This window comes from Phacochoerus africanus, chromosome 1 (genome assembly GCF_016906955.1).
Source record: "Phacochoerus africanus isolate WHEZ1 chromosome 1, ROS_Pafr_v1, whole genome shotgun sequence".
Lineage (NCBI taxonomy): Eukaryota > Metazoa > Chordata > Mammalia > Artiodactyla > Suidae > Phacochoerus > Phacochoerus africanus.
Window position 1 is genome coordinate 173630851 of NC_062544.1, and position 14448 is coordinate 173645298.

The 14448-nt window shown below is 40.1% G+C and overlaps 1 protein-coding gene across 1 annotated transcript; it reads left to right on the top strand.

Annotated features, from left to right (window-relative positions):
• Positions 1 to 852: 852 nt before the first annotated feature.
• Positions 853 to 2881, top strand: RAP2B (RAP2B, member of RAS oncogene family). The gene has a single exon (XM_047785103.1). The coding sequence runs from the start codon at positions 872 to 874 to the stop codon at positions 1421 to 1423; it is 552 nt and encodes a 183-aa protein (XP_047641059.1). The 5' UTR covers positions 853 to 871; the 3' UTR covers positions 1424 to 2881.
• Positions 2882 to 14448: the final 11567 nt, after the last annotated feature.

Sequence of the window (14448 nt, forward strand, 5' to 3'; positions counted from 1 at the left end):
ATCTACGGGCTCTGAATGATGCGAGGCAAGAGCCTAGTCCTCCCTATTCCCAGGGAGGAGTGAGGGGGTGGCTGCCGCACCCACCCGCTTCTCAAAGAGCCTGAGCCCCTATGTATGAACCCAGAGCTTCGAAAGAACGCTGCCTCCAACCTCCCACTGGAGCTCTCCCAGCCCGCCACAAACACCTACACATCCCGGCACATTTGTCCTCTTGCTGGGAGACCAGAGCCTCCGGCGAATCCGCTAGTCCCGACTCAAATCGCGAGCCCCACCCACAACCCCGCCTCCGCCCGGCTCCCTGGAAAACCAGGAGCAGCGGATCCGGCGGGAGCGGCCGGCGGCGGCGCACTGGGCATGCTCGTCCGGGCGGGGAGGGCCGGGCTGCGCGCGGCGAGTAGGAAGCCCTCGCCCCGCGGAGGCTGAGGAAGAGAGCTCCATGGGCCGCGGCGGTGGGCGCACGCTCTGCGGGGACTCATGCCACGCGCGTCCCGTCCCGACGCGCAATTAGCTGCCGCCTCCGCAGCCCTCTACCTCCGCCGCCTCCTCGCCCTTCTGGGCTGCCGCGACGAGAAGCTGCAGCCGTCGCTTTGCACAGGCTGCCGGCATTGTCCTCCGGTTCCGCCGCCCAGGCTGCCGCTGCCGCCGCGAGCTGCTGCGGGGCCCCGGACCTGCGCCCCAGGGACGCGCTGCCGCTGCCGGCCGGCCCGGCGCCCGGCCCCCGGCCCCCGCTCGGTGATTTCCGCGCTCTGCGCTCCTCGGCCATTTTTCGCTCCTGAGTTTTTCCTGCGGAGCTGAGGAAGGGTAGAAGTCCAGCCGCCAAGCCCAGCCGTACTACGGCGCGCAGCCCCGACGGGCGAGCGCCGACGGAGCCATGAGAGAGTACAAAGTGGTGGTGCTAGGCTCGGGCGGCGTGGGCAAGTCCGCGCTCACCGTGCAGTTCGTGACCGGCTCCTTCATCGAGAAGTACGACCCCACCATCGAGGACTTCTACCGCAAGGAGATCGAGGTGGACTCGTCGCCGTCCGTGCTGGAGATCCTGGACACGGCCGGCACGGAGCAGTTCGCGTCCATGCGGGACCTGTACATCAAGAACGGCCAGGGTTTCATCCTCGTCTACAGCCTCGTTAACCAGCAGAGCTTCCAGGACATCAAGCCTATGCGGGACCAGATCATCCGCGTAAAGCGGTACGAGAGAGTGCCCATGATCCTGGTGGGCAACAAGGTGGACTTGGAGGGCGAGCGCGAGGTCTCTTACGGCGAGGGCAAGGCCCTGGCCGAGGAGTGGAGCTGCCCCTTCATGGAGACATCGGCCAAAAACAAAGCCTCGGTGGACGAGCTGTTTGCCGAGATCGTGCGGCAGATGAACTACGCGGCGCAGCCCAACGGAGACGAGGGCTGCTGCTCGGCCTGCGTGATCCTCTGAGGCGCCCGCGGCTGCCGCGCGCCGGCCGAGCTCTGCGCACAAAAGCCAAACGCACCCGACTCTAAATGTGATTTCTCTTCTTGCTTTGAGATTGGAGACGACTTTGCATCGGCCGGGGTGTCCCGGGAGCCCGGCTGGCCCCCGTGGCCGTGTCCCCTGCCTCTGCCCCGTGTCCGAGGGGGTGTGCGGTTCTGACCATCCGAAACCCGATGGAAATGTGGCTCTTTGCGGCATGTACGTTTCTCATTGATTTTGGTTGACGCGTTATTTCCCCATTGACGCAGCCATTGGGGCGCTGTATTGGCAGCTTGACACCGGCAAGCGAAAGTTTCAGCCTGGAAAAAAAAAAAAAAAAATGGGGTGGGGGAGGAAGAGGACGGGGAGAAGGTTGGAAAGGGGGAGTTTTTTGTTTTTGTTTTTCTGTCCAAAACCGTTTTTCTCGTTCCAAGTTTTAAATACTCGGAAGGAAGTCCGGGAGAACCAAATGAAGGAGCAGGAGGAGAGGAAAAAACTTTTGTTTTTTTTCCTCGTTTTCCAGGAGTAGCTGGAAATTAAGATCGGGTTCCTTTTCTGCCAGCTTGGAAGGGCAACCCCGTGACTGATTATGATTCTGAGGATGTCTATGCAAAGTTGGATTCTTGTTACAGTGTATCCAATCTGAAGTATTGCACATCTGAACTGGGACTGTTAACACTGATGCCAATACAGTGTGGGGTGCCAGAATGTGTCTGCTGATATTTGTGGAAAAAAAATCTATTTTTGTTTACCTACTGTATCAAAGGGGAGTCTGGGGGAGAACGGTAGTATTTTTTTTTATCAGCTGTGAAAAAAAATGTTACAGATCTGCACATTTTTGTGTGTACTGTTGTGTGTGTGTGTGTTTTTAGATTTAGCTTTTTGTTCTTATTGGTTGGCAGTAACAGGTTTTGATGACTAGCTCTTTAAAACACAGTACAAAGACTTCACAAATGTGATTCAGGGCCCCCAGCACCCCTGTGTCTGCAGAGTGCCTTCAAAACTCAGCTGTTCCAGCCGGTGCCAACCTGTGAATTTCCCACCAGATCCCCTCAAACCACTTCCCCATTTCCTTTCAGTAATCTTCCTGAAGGAATCAGGACAATAGGGCCCGTTGTTCGGTGAATTTCTTTATTATTTCCAGCTTTTAAGATGTAATTCACTTATTTTGCAATGGGTTTCTTTTTTCTTTTTTTCTTTTCTTTCTTTTTTTTTTTTTGCTTCATTTTGTTCCAGTGTTCAGGTATTTAGCTCCCCTTTTGTATCATTTTTTTAAATTTTTGGTTTTCTGTTATAGGGTGTTCCTCCAGAAGCAAAGAGCAGAATTTTGCTGTTGTGATGTACCAAGAGAATTCTAACAACTTGTAATTTTTAATTCCAGACGTGTTTAATCATTGCCTCTTCATTTTAAGATTTTTAATACAAATGTCATTTTTAAAGAAATCCAAAAATTTGTTTGTGTTTCTGTGTTTCATATTCAGTTATTTAAACAGTACTGTGGCTGAGGTGGACAGGGGGAAGGTGCATGAAGCCCCCAAGAGTGGTTTGCCAAATTCTGAAGAGAGGTGTGTCTCAGTGACAAGTTGAGTGACACTCCTCCCAACTCCTTAAATATGGAAAAAATCGTCGAGGTCTAGGAAGTCTTGGGGTGTCAGGTATGGCCATACGTTGACTACAGGATATTGAATCTGTTCTGCTGACTTGGAGCAGTTTATCTCACATTAGGTAGGGAAGGGGAGAAGAAACCAACTGCTAAAACTGCCTTAGATCTGGGAAAGTAACCAGGCACCTGGCCAGATAGGCTAGTGCTTTTAATTTTCCTTTTCCTATTTCTATCTTTTGTCTTCTGTTTGTTTTGTGTTGTTGAAATTACATCACCTATCCAGTTGAAAGTACGTTTGAGGAAGATGGTTTTCAGTTCTGAAGTCATACCTTATAGTGTTTTTGGCAGTATATTTGTATGGGTTGTGGACAGTATCTGAACCCTTTTGAGGCTTCGATTTGGAATTAGTTCTAGATTAAAAAAGAAGGGAAAAAGAAAAAAAACTAAGACAAGCCTCTTGCTCTCATTACACTGTGCAGTTTGTGGACCATTTTGACCTCATGAGATTTTCCTTCTAACAGCAGGAGGCAGTGTGAGCTTTTTATTTTGTATTTTATTTTTCTTAAGGGCCGCTTTACTCAAATAACCTCAGTAGAATAAAGAGTGTATGATTTTTAAAATCTAGAACACTTTCTATACCTTAGGTCCATGAGTGTAAATGAAATCTTTTGAAGAGTTTTTGACAAAGGGATTTATTCTGCTGAGGAAGCCAAAAGAAATTACAGGCCACAACTTTCTTTAAAGCTGTATTAACATATCTTGCCTTAAAATGTTGAGTGTTTTGCTTGGGTGACATTTCAGAATTCCAGCATGGAGGAGGATAGAGAATTCTGCCTGGGTTTGGTTCTAAAGCCATTTTTTTTGACTGTTGATCTCACTTAAGTATCAAACTCAATCTGAGGGCAATGTATATATGCTAAATATAGAAATTAGGAGAAGTTACTCAAATTTATGCTTTTGCAAAGATTCGTTCTTGGATTTGTGTAAATTTAGTTGATCCAGTAGATCTAAAGTGTTGAAAATTCTGAAGACATATACCAAGTACATGTAAAGAATTTTTTTAAAGGCGTTTAGTGACTGTTTCTTATGGTTTGGTTTTGTTTCTTGGGGAGCCTGTGGACAAAATGCTGCCAAGTATCTAACTAACTTAAATGTATACACTCCTGACAGGGAATTTTTGAAAATGGGAAGTTGGAAATGAAATAGGTTGCTGTGTGCATTAATCATCTTCACACTGGATTTAGTCACCTACATGACTAAATTCTTTGTAGGTCTGGAATGGCAGGGCAGAAGACTTGAAAGCGCTATTACTGAGTACTGTAAAATAAATGCTTTTTGGATTCTCAATTAAAGCAATTTTGTGTGCGTGCCTGGAGCAGGAAAATACTCCGGAGCTTTGTAGCCTTCTCCAATATTTTCTTGACAAAATCGAGAGATGTTAAGAACATAGTTTTTAAGAATATATGTTTATTTGGCCTTCTAGTATTATGGTGTGAAGAGATAAGAGCCTTTGTTTCCCTGAAAAAGCTGGGCTGACTTAAGGGTGTTAAAGGAAGGATGGAGGGAGGGAGGAGTTTGTTGGAAAGCAGTCACCTGTCAAAACAGAGAGTGGGTGGGAAAGGAACATTTATCTTGGGGAGCAAAAGTTAACTTTTAAACTTGACCCCTGCTGGTTTTTAAAAGCTTTTCCTTTTGGTCCCTGACAGTCATCCAAGCTTTATGTCATTTCAAAGGATTATTTCTGTCCTGCTTTCCTAATAGCCTCAAAAAAAGTTGAAAGTATCATTGGAAGTCTAACATTTTTATATCTGTGAGTTATGGTTCTTAGTACAACAGTGTCCACGTTGTTACATTGTTCACTGCTGAAATAGATCCCACTGAGTCATATTTTAGGGCCAGATCTATTGGGGATGAGAATTCTTTCAGTGTGTGAGGCCTCATGCTTCCTGATTTAGTAACCTTTCCTATAGGTGGCGATCCTAAAAAGCCCCATCAATTTAAACTGTTCCGGTAGTTTTACGTATTCTCACCCCCTTTTGAGTTATATTTCAATGTTTCTCACAGATGGGATGGGAAAGTGAAAGAAAACTATAGGTAGCAATTAGACTTGAGAGGTATATACAAAATGCTTGTACTTTGTCAGAAAAGTATTGATTTACTTTTCACAGCAGCTAGACTAAGCCCCTGACTTATAAATATGAGGGTTTCATTTGGAGATCACCACTGTGAGTTAAAATGAAATCAAACATTAGTCACGGTGTCTACTTAATTGGAGCTACTAGTACAAATTTTGTCCTGGTGAAATGTAGCAAAGTTTGAAGTACTATATATATAGAATGTGGTAATTTTGATGATGATAGTTTACTTAGATTCCCAGGACTAATCAAAAGCATTTAATGGAAACTGGTGCTGGTTCTAGAGGATACATTTGATCTAATGCCAGTAGGATTTTGATAGTTGGAAAAGGTTTTGGGGAATCATCTAGTCCAGAGGATCTCAAACTTAACCACATATCCACGTCATCTTGAGGTTAAAAACAAGGCCTGCTAAGCTCTTCCTTTAGTTTCTTATTCAGTATGTCTGAGTATGTTTTCATTATCTTCATTTCTAACAAGATTCCAGGTGATGCCAATAGAGCTGTTCCAGGGACATTTTAAGAACCAATGATCTAGCCCAAACTCCACGAGTACTTTAGATATTCAGGGACACAGACTCAAGACACACGTCTAGAGTGCTGCCTACCACCAAGTCATAAAATAATCTTGACTGAACTATAGCTAAGGGGGACATACACCAGTTACACTAAGACTATTAAACTGTGAAGTGTGAATGAAGTAGCCACACATAGATGAGTGACCATTTTCACATTTGAATAGTTTGGGTATGGCTTTCATTGTTAATTCAGAAAGTAAGGAAAGTGAATAAATGATTAAAATAGGGGTATGGCCTAAATAATCAGAATGAATGTTTTCTCTCCCCCCACTGCAAAATTGAAAGTATCTTTGCTAAAGTGAACACTTTCACATATTTGTCTTCTCTTCAAGGTTAAAAGGCAAGAATTTCATCTTTTTATGCTTTCTGGCAAGGATTTTTTTAAAAACTGTATTTGAGAATGTAAATCTTCAGGTCATGGTAAGTGTGTGTGTGTGTGTGTGTGTGTGTGTGTGTGTGTAAATAAATACATACGTTCAGTTTTCTTAGCCCGACTTTCCAGGAATCAGTCGATTCAGTGTCATGTAGATCTATAGTTACCAATTCTGGGACAATGCACAGTATAAAACAGTGCCATGCATCTTGTTACAGTATACATCTTGATCTTTTGGAACTGTGAAGGTTGATCTATTTTGTAAATTGGAGGGGGGCATCTATTTATATTTTTCCTCTGGTATTAAACAGAAATCTGAGGAGATACTTTTTTTTAAGAAAGTAGAAATTACATGCTTTTTTGTCTGATTGACTAAAATTGCTATTTTTTAAATGAATTATCTGGCAAAATTATGTTTGCCTAAGTTTATCAGAGGCTTGAAAATGTCATACGTTTATTTGTGGTAATTGTGCATATATCACAAAACACCCTTTAAAAGTAGAAAAGGGAGTATTGATGCATTGAGAATACAGATGCCCCAAAGGACTGAGATTGTTCCTTACTGTTAAGAATATGGTTATAGTGGAAATTGGTAAACTTAGTGGAAATTGATTCATTCATTATTCAACAAGTATTTATTGAGTATATACTGTTAGCTGTGATGTAAGGACTAATCCTTAAATAGGTGGAAGCCAGACAAGAGAGCAACAACTTTGTGCTTTCATCACCATAGGCTGTGATAATAGTGTGTATTAAAAAACAGTAGGAATATATGGAAAAGCACAGTTACCTGTACCATCAATTATAATAGAATCCTGTGGGTCTGTCTGGCAGACAATAGAGCAGGTAAATTTGTTGAAAAATGGGACTTTACTTTGAAAGGTATGTGGATATTGGTTGAGGTAACTAATAGTTGTTTTGTTGCATGTAGAACTTTAATTTTGTGCATCATTTTCAACTAGCTTTTTGAGATTACCTAAAGTCGAATGAGTAGAAATAAGTTTACTTTTATATCTTCATATCAAAGGGAAGAAAGGAAAATGAAGAAAGATTTATGAAATTTGTTCACTGTATTTTTTAAGTGCAGAAACAAAGAAGGGAAGGGCAGTTCAGGTTATATTCCTAAAGAAGCAATTGTTGGCATAAAGTCTTTGGGGGCTTCTCATGTAAAGAAGATTCAGGGTATTTATTTTGAAAAAAATAATCTCCTAAAAATGAGTATGCCAAAGAATTAAGCTGACATTTTAAGTTTGCTAAGCTTATAGGTATTTTATACAGAAACTCTTGTTCTCACATCTTTAGTACTTATTGGAAGAAAGCAACTCAGAGAAAGAAATGTTGGGCAACAAACTATAAGAGGTGACAATAATAGCAATTATTATAAAACCATATGAACTGGAGGTAGTTGTGATTATTCTGTAGTTTGCAAAATGATTTCTTGTGATTGTTTTTTGTAGACTATTTCATGAATTTAACAACATGCTTTTTAAAGGTAAAAAGTTACAGAATTTACAGAGCTAGCAGAATAGTTTATCTGAAAGTACTTCATTGTTTTTTTTTTAAATCTGATTATAACTTTATGAGATGCAAATCTATTATTTATAATTCTGTAGCTAAAGTAAAGTTCTTCATATTTTACCTCAGACCATAAAAAGTTTTCAAGGAGTTCCCCAGTGGCAAAGCATGTTAAGGATCTGAAGTTGTCACTGCTGTGTCTTGAGTTCGATCCCTGGCCCAGGAACTTCTACATGCTGTGGGTGCGTTCCCCCCCCCCCAAAAAAAATTCTTTTTTTATTTCCTTTTTAGGGCTGCACTCTTGGCATATGTAAGTTCCCAGGCAGAGCCACAGCCACCAGCCTGTGACATAGCCACAGCAATGCCAGATCCCAGCTGCATCAGCAACCTGCACTGCACCTTGCAGCATTGCTGGATCTTTAACCCACTGAGGCCAGGGATCGAACCCCCATCTTCATGGGTACTAGTTGGGTTCTAACCCACTGAGCCACAATGGGAACTCCTCAAAATATTCTTTTTAAAAGCTAACATTTTATTAAATTATATTTCTTTCAAGAAAAGAGCCTCTACAGATTTGTACTAGTACCAGCATAATTCTATAAGAACATATATATAAGATATATGTGTATACGTGTGTGTGTGTGTGTGTGTGTGTGTGTGTGTGCATGCATGTGTGTGTATGTGCTTGTGTTTTGGCTGCACCCATGGGGAGGTTCCCAGGCCAGGGATTGAACTCATGCCACAGCAGTAACCACAGCTACAGAAGTGACAATGCTGTATCTTTAACCTGCTGAGCCACTAGGGAACTCCAATAAGATATATTTTAAATAGTTTTGCATTCTACATTATAGTAGGTAAGAGAATTGCAAGTGTATCTCTAAGTTTGAGTTCAACATCATTCAACATCTAGTAGAAAAAAGGCTTGAGGTGGGATTCCTTTACTCTGAGTTTGGTTATCTTAGCTTTATCATGTTACTTGTTATTTTTCTTTTTGTGTATCATTTCATTCATGCAACTTGGATTTGTGCAAATGGTTTTCTCTGTCACAAATGTAATCCATATTAATTGATGAAAAAAAATCTATGAACTCCTTAACTAATAGCTATATAATGTGTTTTTCCATGTGATAGTGTAAAGGAAAAAGTATTTTTCACACTATGTTTGAGGTCCAGACTGAAACAGATCCAACTAGTTGGAGAAGACTGCCCATTAAACAGATAATACCTTTTGGTATGGGAATAGTCTCTCTTTCATTTTTAAAACTGATAAAGGAAGTTTTAAAAAATGAATTTGATCATAGGAATATTCATTTTCACATATTTGCAGCAGCCTAAAAATATTTCCAGACCATTTCTTCTTCCTTACTGAGCTTTTGCTGAGGCCAAAGAACAAGAAAAAAACCTAAATGTACTCTCTTTGAGAGAATCTTCTACCTTGACAGGCAGGGCCAGCCATAAATACATCCAAACTAATCTGAAGGGCAAAATTGTTTTCCTACATTTTTGTACAAATCAGCTTTTATTTGGTCACCGAGGAAGCATGAATAGTGATAAAGGCCAGGGAATGTGTTCCTTAAACATTATGGCAGCCAGAGGGCTAGATCTCTGGTTGCTAAGGTGGGAGAGAGTGACAGAGCTGAGAAGGCCAGCCCTGCAGGCTGAGGTAGACTCATTCCTCAGCCCACACCCTCATGCCTGCATTCCTACAATCCTAGGGGATCTGGTGTCCAAGTTTGTGACTCATTTCCATGCAGGATTTACTAAGGCTTAGGGCCGCCTCTGGCCAGAGGTGAAGAAGCCTAAGGATGGGGTGATACTGTACTGTATTAAAGATACTGTAATAAATTCCACTCTAACTCAGGATTGCTCAACCTCAGTACTTTTAATATTTGCAGCCAGATAATTCTTTTTTTTGCGGAGTGCTGTCCTGTATGTTTTAGGGCATTTAGCACCATCCCTGGCTTCTACCCACTAGATTCTAGTAGCACCTCTTCCCACCCCAGCTATGACAACAAAAAATGTCTGCTGACATTGCCAACTAACCCAGGAAATGGGTGGCGGGAGTGGAGGGTTATGCTTAATAGTCCCTGGTAGAGAATCACTGCTCAACCTGACCCTTAGAGCTGAGAAGGCATAAACCAGGGAAGAGAGGGGTTGAACCTAGGAGCAGTTAAGACTTTCCTTACTCCAGAGCATTGCCATCATTGCTTCTCCTTTATAATATTGGTGTTCTCTATAGTGCTTGGGACAGTATCATTTTGATCAGCCCATTAAATCCACACCTGAGAGAAAAACACAATATACTGGGATTAAGATTTCTTGGCAATGTTGGTTACCTGGAAGGAAAGGGAGTATGATTCAAAAGGCAGGTGTGCTCTGCTTAGGGTGATGAACTCAGATGGGCAGAGAGGACCTCAGGGCTTGCTGATAGCTAAGTAGAAGGTCCTAGAAGTAGGAAGGAATCCTGAAAGGGAGGTCAAGGGCAATAGTGTTGCAACTTTGTGCGGAGCCCCTTAAGCCTCCTCTGGAAGACATCTGGAAGGTTTTCAGCATCACCCAGCTTCCTTCACTCATCTCAGTATCCTTCCAGTTAATCTAGGCCCCTCCCTATTCCACACCTGGACTCCTAACTCTAGGGTAGAAAGGGTTCATTTTATGCATCCCATCCCTCCTTATTTTCCCTTTTGTAATTCCTCCCACTCATCTCCCTTCCTTTGTTTTTCTTGGCTAACTTCAGAACTAATGACTGTGTCCAGGGCAGACCTCTGCTGCCTGACCGCACACATCTACCTGTGCCCAAAGCCCCACGCCAGGCTGCCATGAAGTGGGCAGCAGGGGCAGCGGGGGCTGCCCTGTGATGAAGGGCCTCTGGAGTCTGACAGGATCTAGCCAACTGCCCACAGGCAGTGGCTGACAACCCCTGAAATACAGCATTAAGGACTATCTTGTCAGCAAATTTATGAACAGGGAATTAATTCAGTGACCATGGACCTTCCATTTACCTGGAACCAGTCATGATTGTTTTGGGTTTTCAGTTTTAAGTGAGAGCATATGTCTTAAAACCTATGTAATATTCCTCTAGAAACTTATAACAACCAGAGACTTTACCTGGTGGGACAATTGTGATTCTACATGTCATGGGGCACATTTGGAAATCTCACATTCTTTGTTACTGAACGAGAACAATCTCCAAGCCCATCACAGCTAGAAAAGTCTCTCTAAGAAAGGTAGGCAATAAATAAAACAATTCTTCACAATACAAAGCAGTTTGGTGAGTGATTCATAAAAGTCAAACCTTCTTCTTAAATTTGAGAACCATCTTGTATTAGGATGGATGATCTTGATAGAGATATTTTATTCTCTGTAGTATCTTTGTATTAAATCAAAAATGGAAACATCCTATTTAATTGGTAATGTGACCACAATTAAGATAGAGAAAACAGATCTGGTATATCTAAATTTCCTGTTTTTCTTATATTCTTCTTGCCTCTTTTATAATCATCTGTGCTGTTCTGCAATATTTTTTTCCTTATCTCTAAGTTTTATTGGTTTTGGGGAGTGTTATGTTTTCTTTCTAATTAAAAAGTCTATAATGAGGAAAATATTGTTATGAATCACTGTCACTAGTAGCCAAGAAGATATATGTATTCATAAATTTAAACAAATAAATTGTGTAGGACGTTTTGCAGTGTCACTATTTGCATTTACCTTTTATAGCCTAGCGATGATTTGTATGCAGCATTTCCGTGTAAAGGAAATACACTCTTTTCTTTGATTAATTACCATTTGTTTATTATTTGGGGAAAAAAGGTAGAAATACTTTTTAAAATTGTTATCATGAACTCTCTCTAGTTTGTTTTACAGCAAAATTACTAATAATTTTCCTTTTTAAGTCTTTCCTCTTAAGAATAGCACTTCATGAATAGAAAAAAAGCATGTATGTGAATTATCCAAAAGTCATACAGTAGTTGTTTGGATTTATCATAGTGGTGGTGATTTGGCAAACTATTTACCCACTTAATGACAAGTAATATAATTGATTTGTACTAGCCTACAGAGAAACATCAAAAACACATGTGCAATGGGACTAGAGTGACTTTTTGGTGTCAATGATTTTGGAGAATGTGTAAAGTAGATAATATACCATAAATAAATTTATAAAAAGTTGATCTAGAAAGTATTTTTGTTTAGTCATTTTAACATGTAGCTTTAAAAAAATTACGTGATCAAAATTATCACAGTGATAACACAGTACCATTTAGTGAGAATCGCCAATTTTCATGTTCAGACCACCACAATGATCTGGTTTTTCTTACTTCCCAAGCCTCTCCCACTTTGACTATTGAGAACACAGTCTTATTTGCCAAAGAACATGAACAGATTTTGTTGTCTGCAATGAATTCCAAATGGAGTTTAAAGTATTACATATCAGAACTTAAATAGATTATGGAAACTTGATTTTTACATTTTTGGTATCAGAATGCAAACTTTGTATAGAGTCCAGTTTCATTAAGCAGTAAAACATTTAATCATAAATAATCAGATAATGATAGAGAAACTGAGCGAATCTTACTCAGGGCCAATGAAATCTCATTCCTCTATTTGAGTTTGTGCAACGGTATTTTTCTTGGCTATTCTTTATGTGTGTTTTAGAATGAAAATGAAATCTCTATAAATTTATTTTAAAAATTGATCTTTGAGAGTATTTTTCTCTTGGTATTATTCTTAAAAATACTATAGCTGAGGAGTTCCCATTGTGGCGCAGCAGAAAGGAATCTGACTAGGATCTCTGAGGATGCAGATTTGATCCCTGGCTTCGCTCAGTGGGTTAAGGATCTGCCATGGGCTTTGGTGTAGATCGCAGACTCAGCTTGGACAGATGTGGCTTTGCTGTGGCTGTGGTGTAGGCTGGCGGCTACAGCTCCGATTCGAATCCTAGCCTGGGAACCTCCATATGCTTCAGTTGCGGCCCTAAAAACAAAAACAAAAAAAAAAAGCAAAAGAAGTCTATAGTTGATCTGAATAGAGTTAAAGCTTTTGCCCCAAATACTAGATTATGGTTCCCATAGCAACCGTAATTTACTCTCTTATATAACAACCTTCTTCATGCCATGGTTAATATATGCAATACAAGTCTAATTAACTTTCATCTTTCCTTAGATTAAGTGTTTGGTTTCCAGGAATAGAATGTGGAGGAAGGTGGGGAGTGATGCTGTGTTTGTAGAATCTGCAGATTGAGAACAGGAGGTTTGCCAAGTAATAGAAGTAGGACTTTAGATTTCAGTCATAATATTTTACTGTGTTTGAATCAGAAAAGAAAAAAGCATATTAAATTGAGCATTTAAATTCATGATGTATAGTATACGTGAATGAAGTTACTTAACTGACATTATAGATCCTGAATTAGCATCTCAGAAATAATCATCAGAACATTTTTTAAACTTATTTGATTAGAGTACTGTATTGTAAGATGATATACTCATTTTATTTTAAGGACATAGCCACCTGCAAACCATGAAGAATGCATCAAGGTGGAATTAAATATTGAGCACCAAATAGGCATGATACTATGACTAAGATATTCTCTGTGCCTTCAATATATTTAATATGTTTATACATTGAACTTTATTATTGATTTCCTCCACTAGAAGGTATGTCTATAAGGGCAAGAGCCCATCTTTTTTATCTTCAGTGCCTAGAAGAGAGTATGTCATGAATTAACACTCAGCATTAGTTGAAGCAATGAATGAACAACCAGTCACAAGGGGAAAGAAAGTACTTTTGACTGCAATGCTAACAATAGGTCACAATTACTAGAAAAGTTGGAATATCTCAAAATTTTGTATCAACTGCAGGCAAATATTACAGAATGAAAATTTGTGGCCGGTTCTTTTGTTCATCAGTTCTTAAAATTTATAGCTTGGAATGATAATTCTATTATAGTGTTAATGGGACTTAAATTTTCTATAAAGTTACCAGAGCAAAGTTAAAAGAGTTTCAGAACTTTTAGGAAATTAGTATTTTGTGTTATAAACCTTTGTCCTGCTCTGCACAGGTTTTCCAAATGCTAGTATGTCTTAGTTCATGCAGTGGATATAATTCAGGAAAAAAAACAAAACAAAACTGTGTATAAAAGTTAAATACTATTTAAGATACATTAAAAAGAAAACCTGCTACTTAATGGGCCCACTACTGAATCATTCAAAAGTAGATAAATTATCTTATAACACAAATAACCACGAGCTAACAAACTGAATTTGTATTATCACATACTGGGTTTTTATGGTAGATATTTGTTTCTTAAATTATTTGTAAAATTTGAACACCTGGATTTCTATTTTTTTCCCAATGGGAAGCTTTTCTTAAAGTTAGTAGTCCTCAGCCAAGTCATGTTTGTCTAGATGTTTCTGCTCTATGACTTGATTGCTCACCTCTGTGTCTTCCCAGGCTATTTGCTGAAATTGAAGCCTTACTAGGACTTGGAGTCTTTTTGAAAAGTCAGTCCTAAATTAGAGTTACTTTCTAAGCAATATTTTCAACGTTTCAAGAAGTTCAAAAAATAGAGAATGCAGAAAGATGGAAACTAGTAGAGACAAATGGACTTTTCATATTATAATATTACAGAAAGAATTTAATTTCTCTATTACCCTTAAGATTTTTAAGAAGTTTCTTTGTGAGAAGAGAGATTCCATTGAGAAAAAAGAATAACAGAAAGGATATATTATATTATGCCTAGCAAAGACTATTGGCAGTAAATGTTCCTATTTGGAAAAATAGGTTACATATAAATATTATACAAGTTATAAAC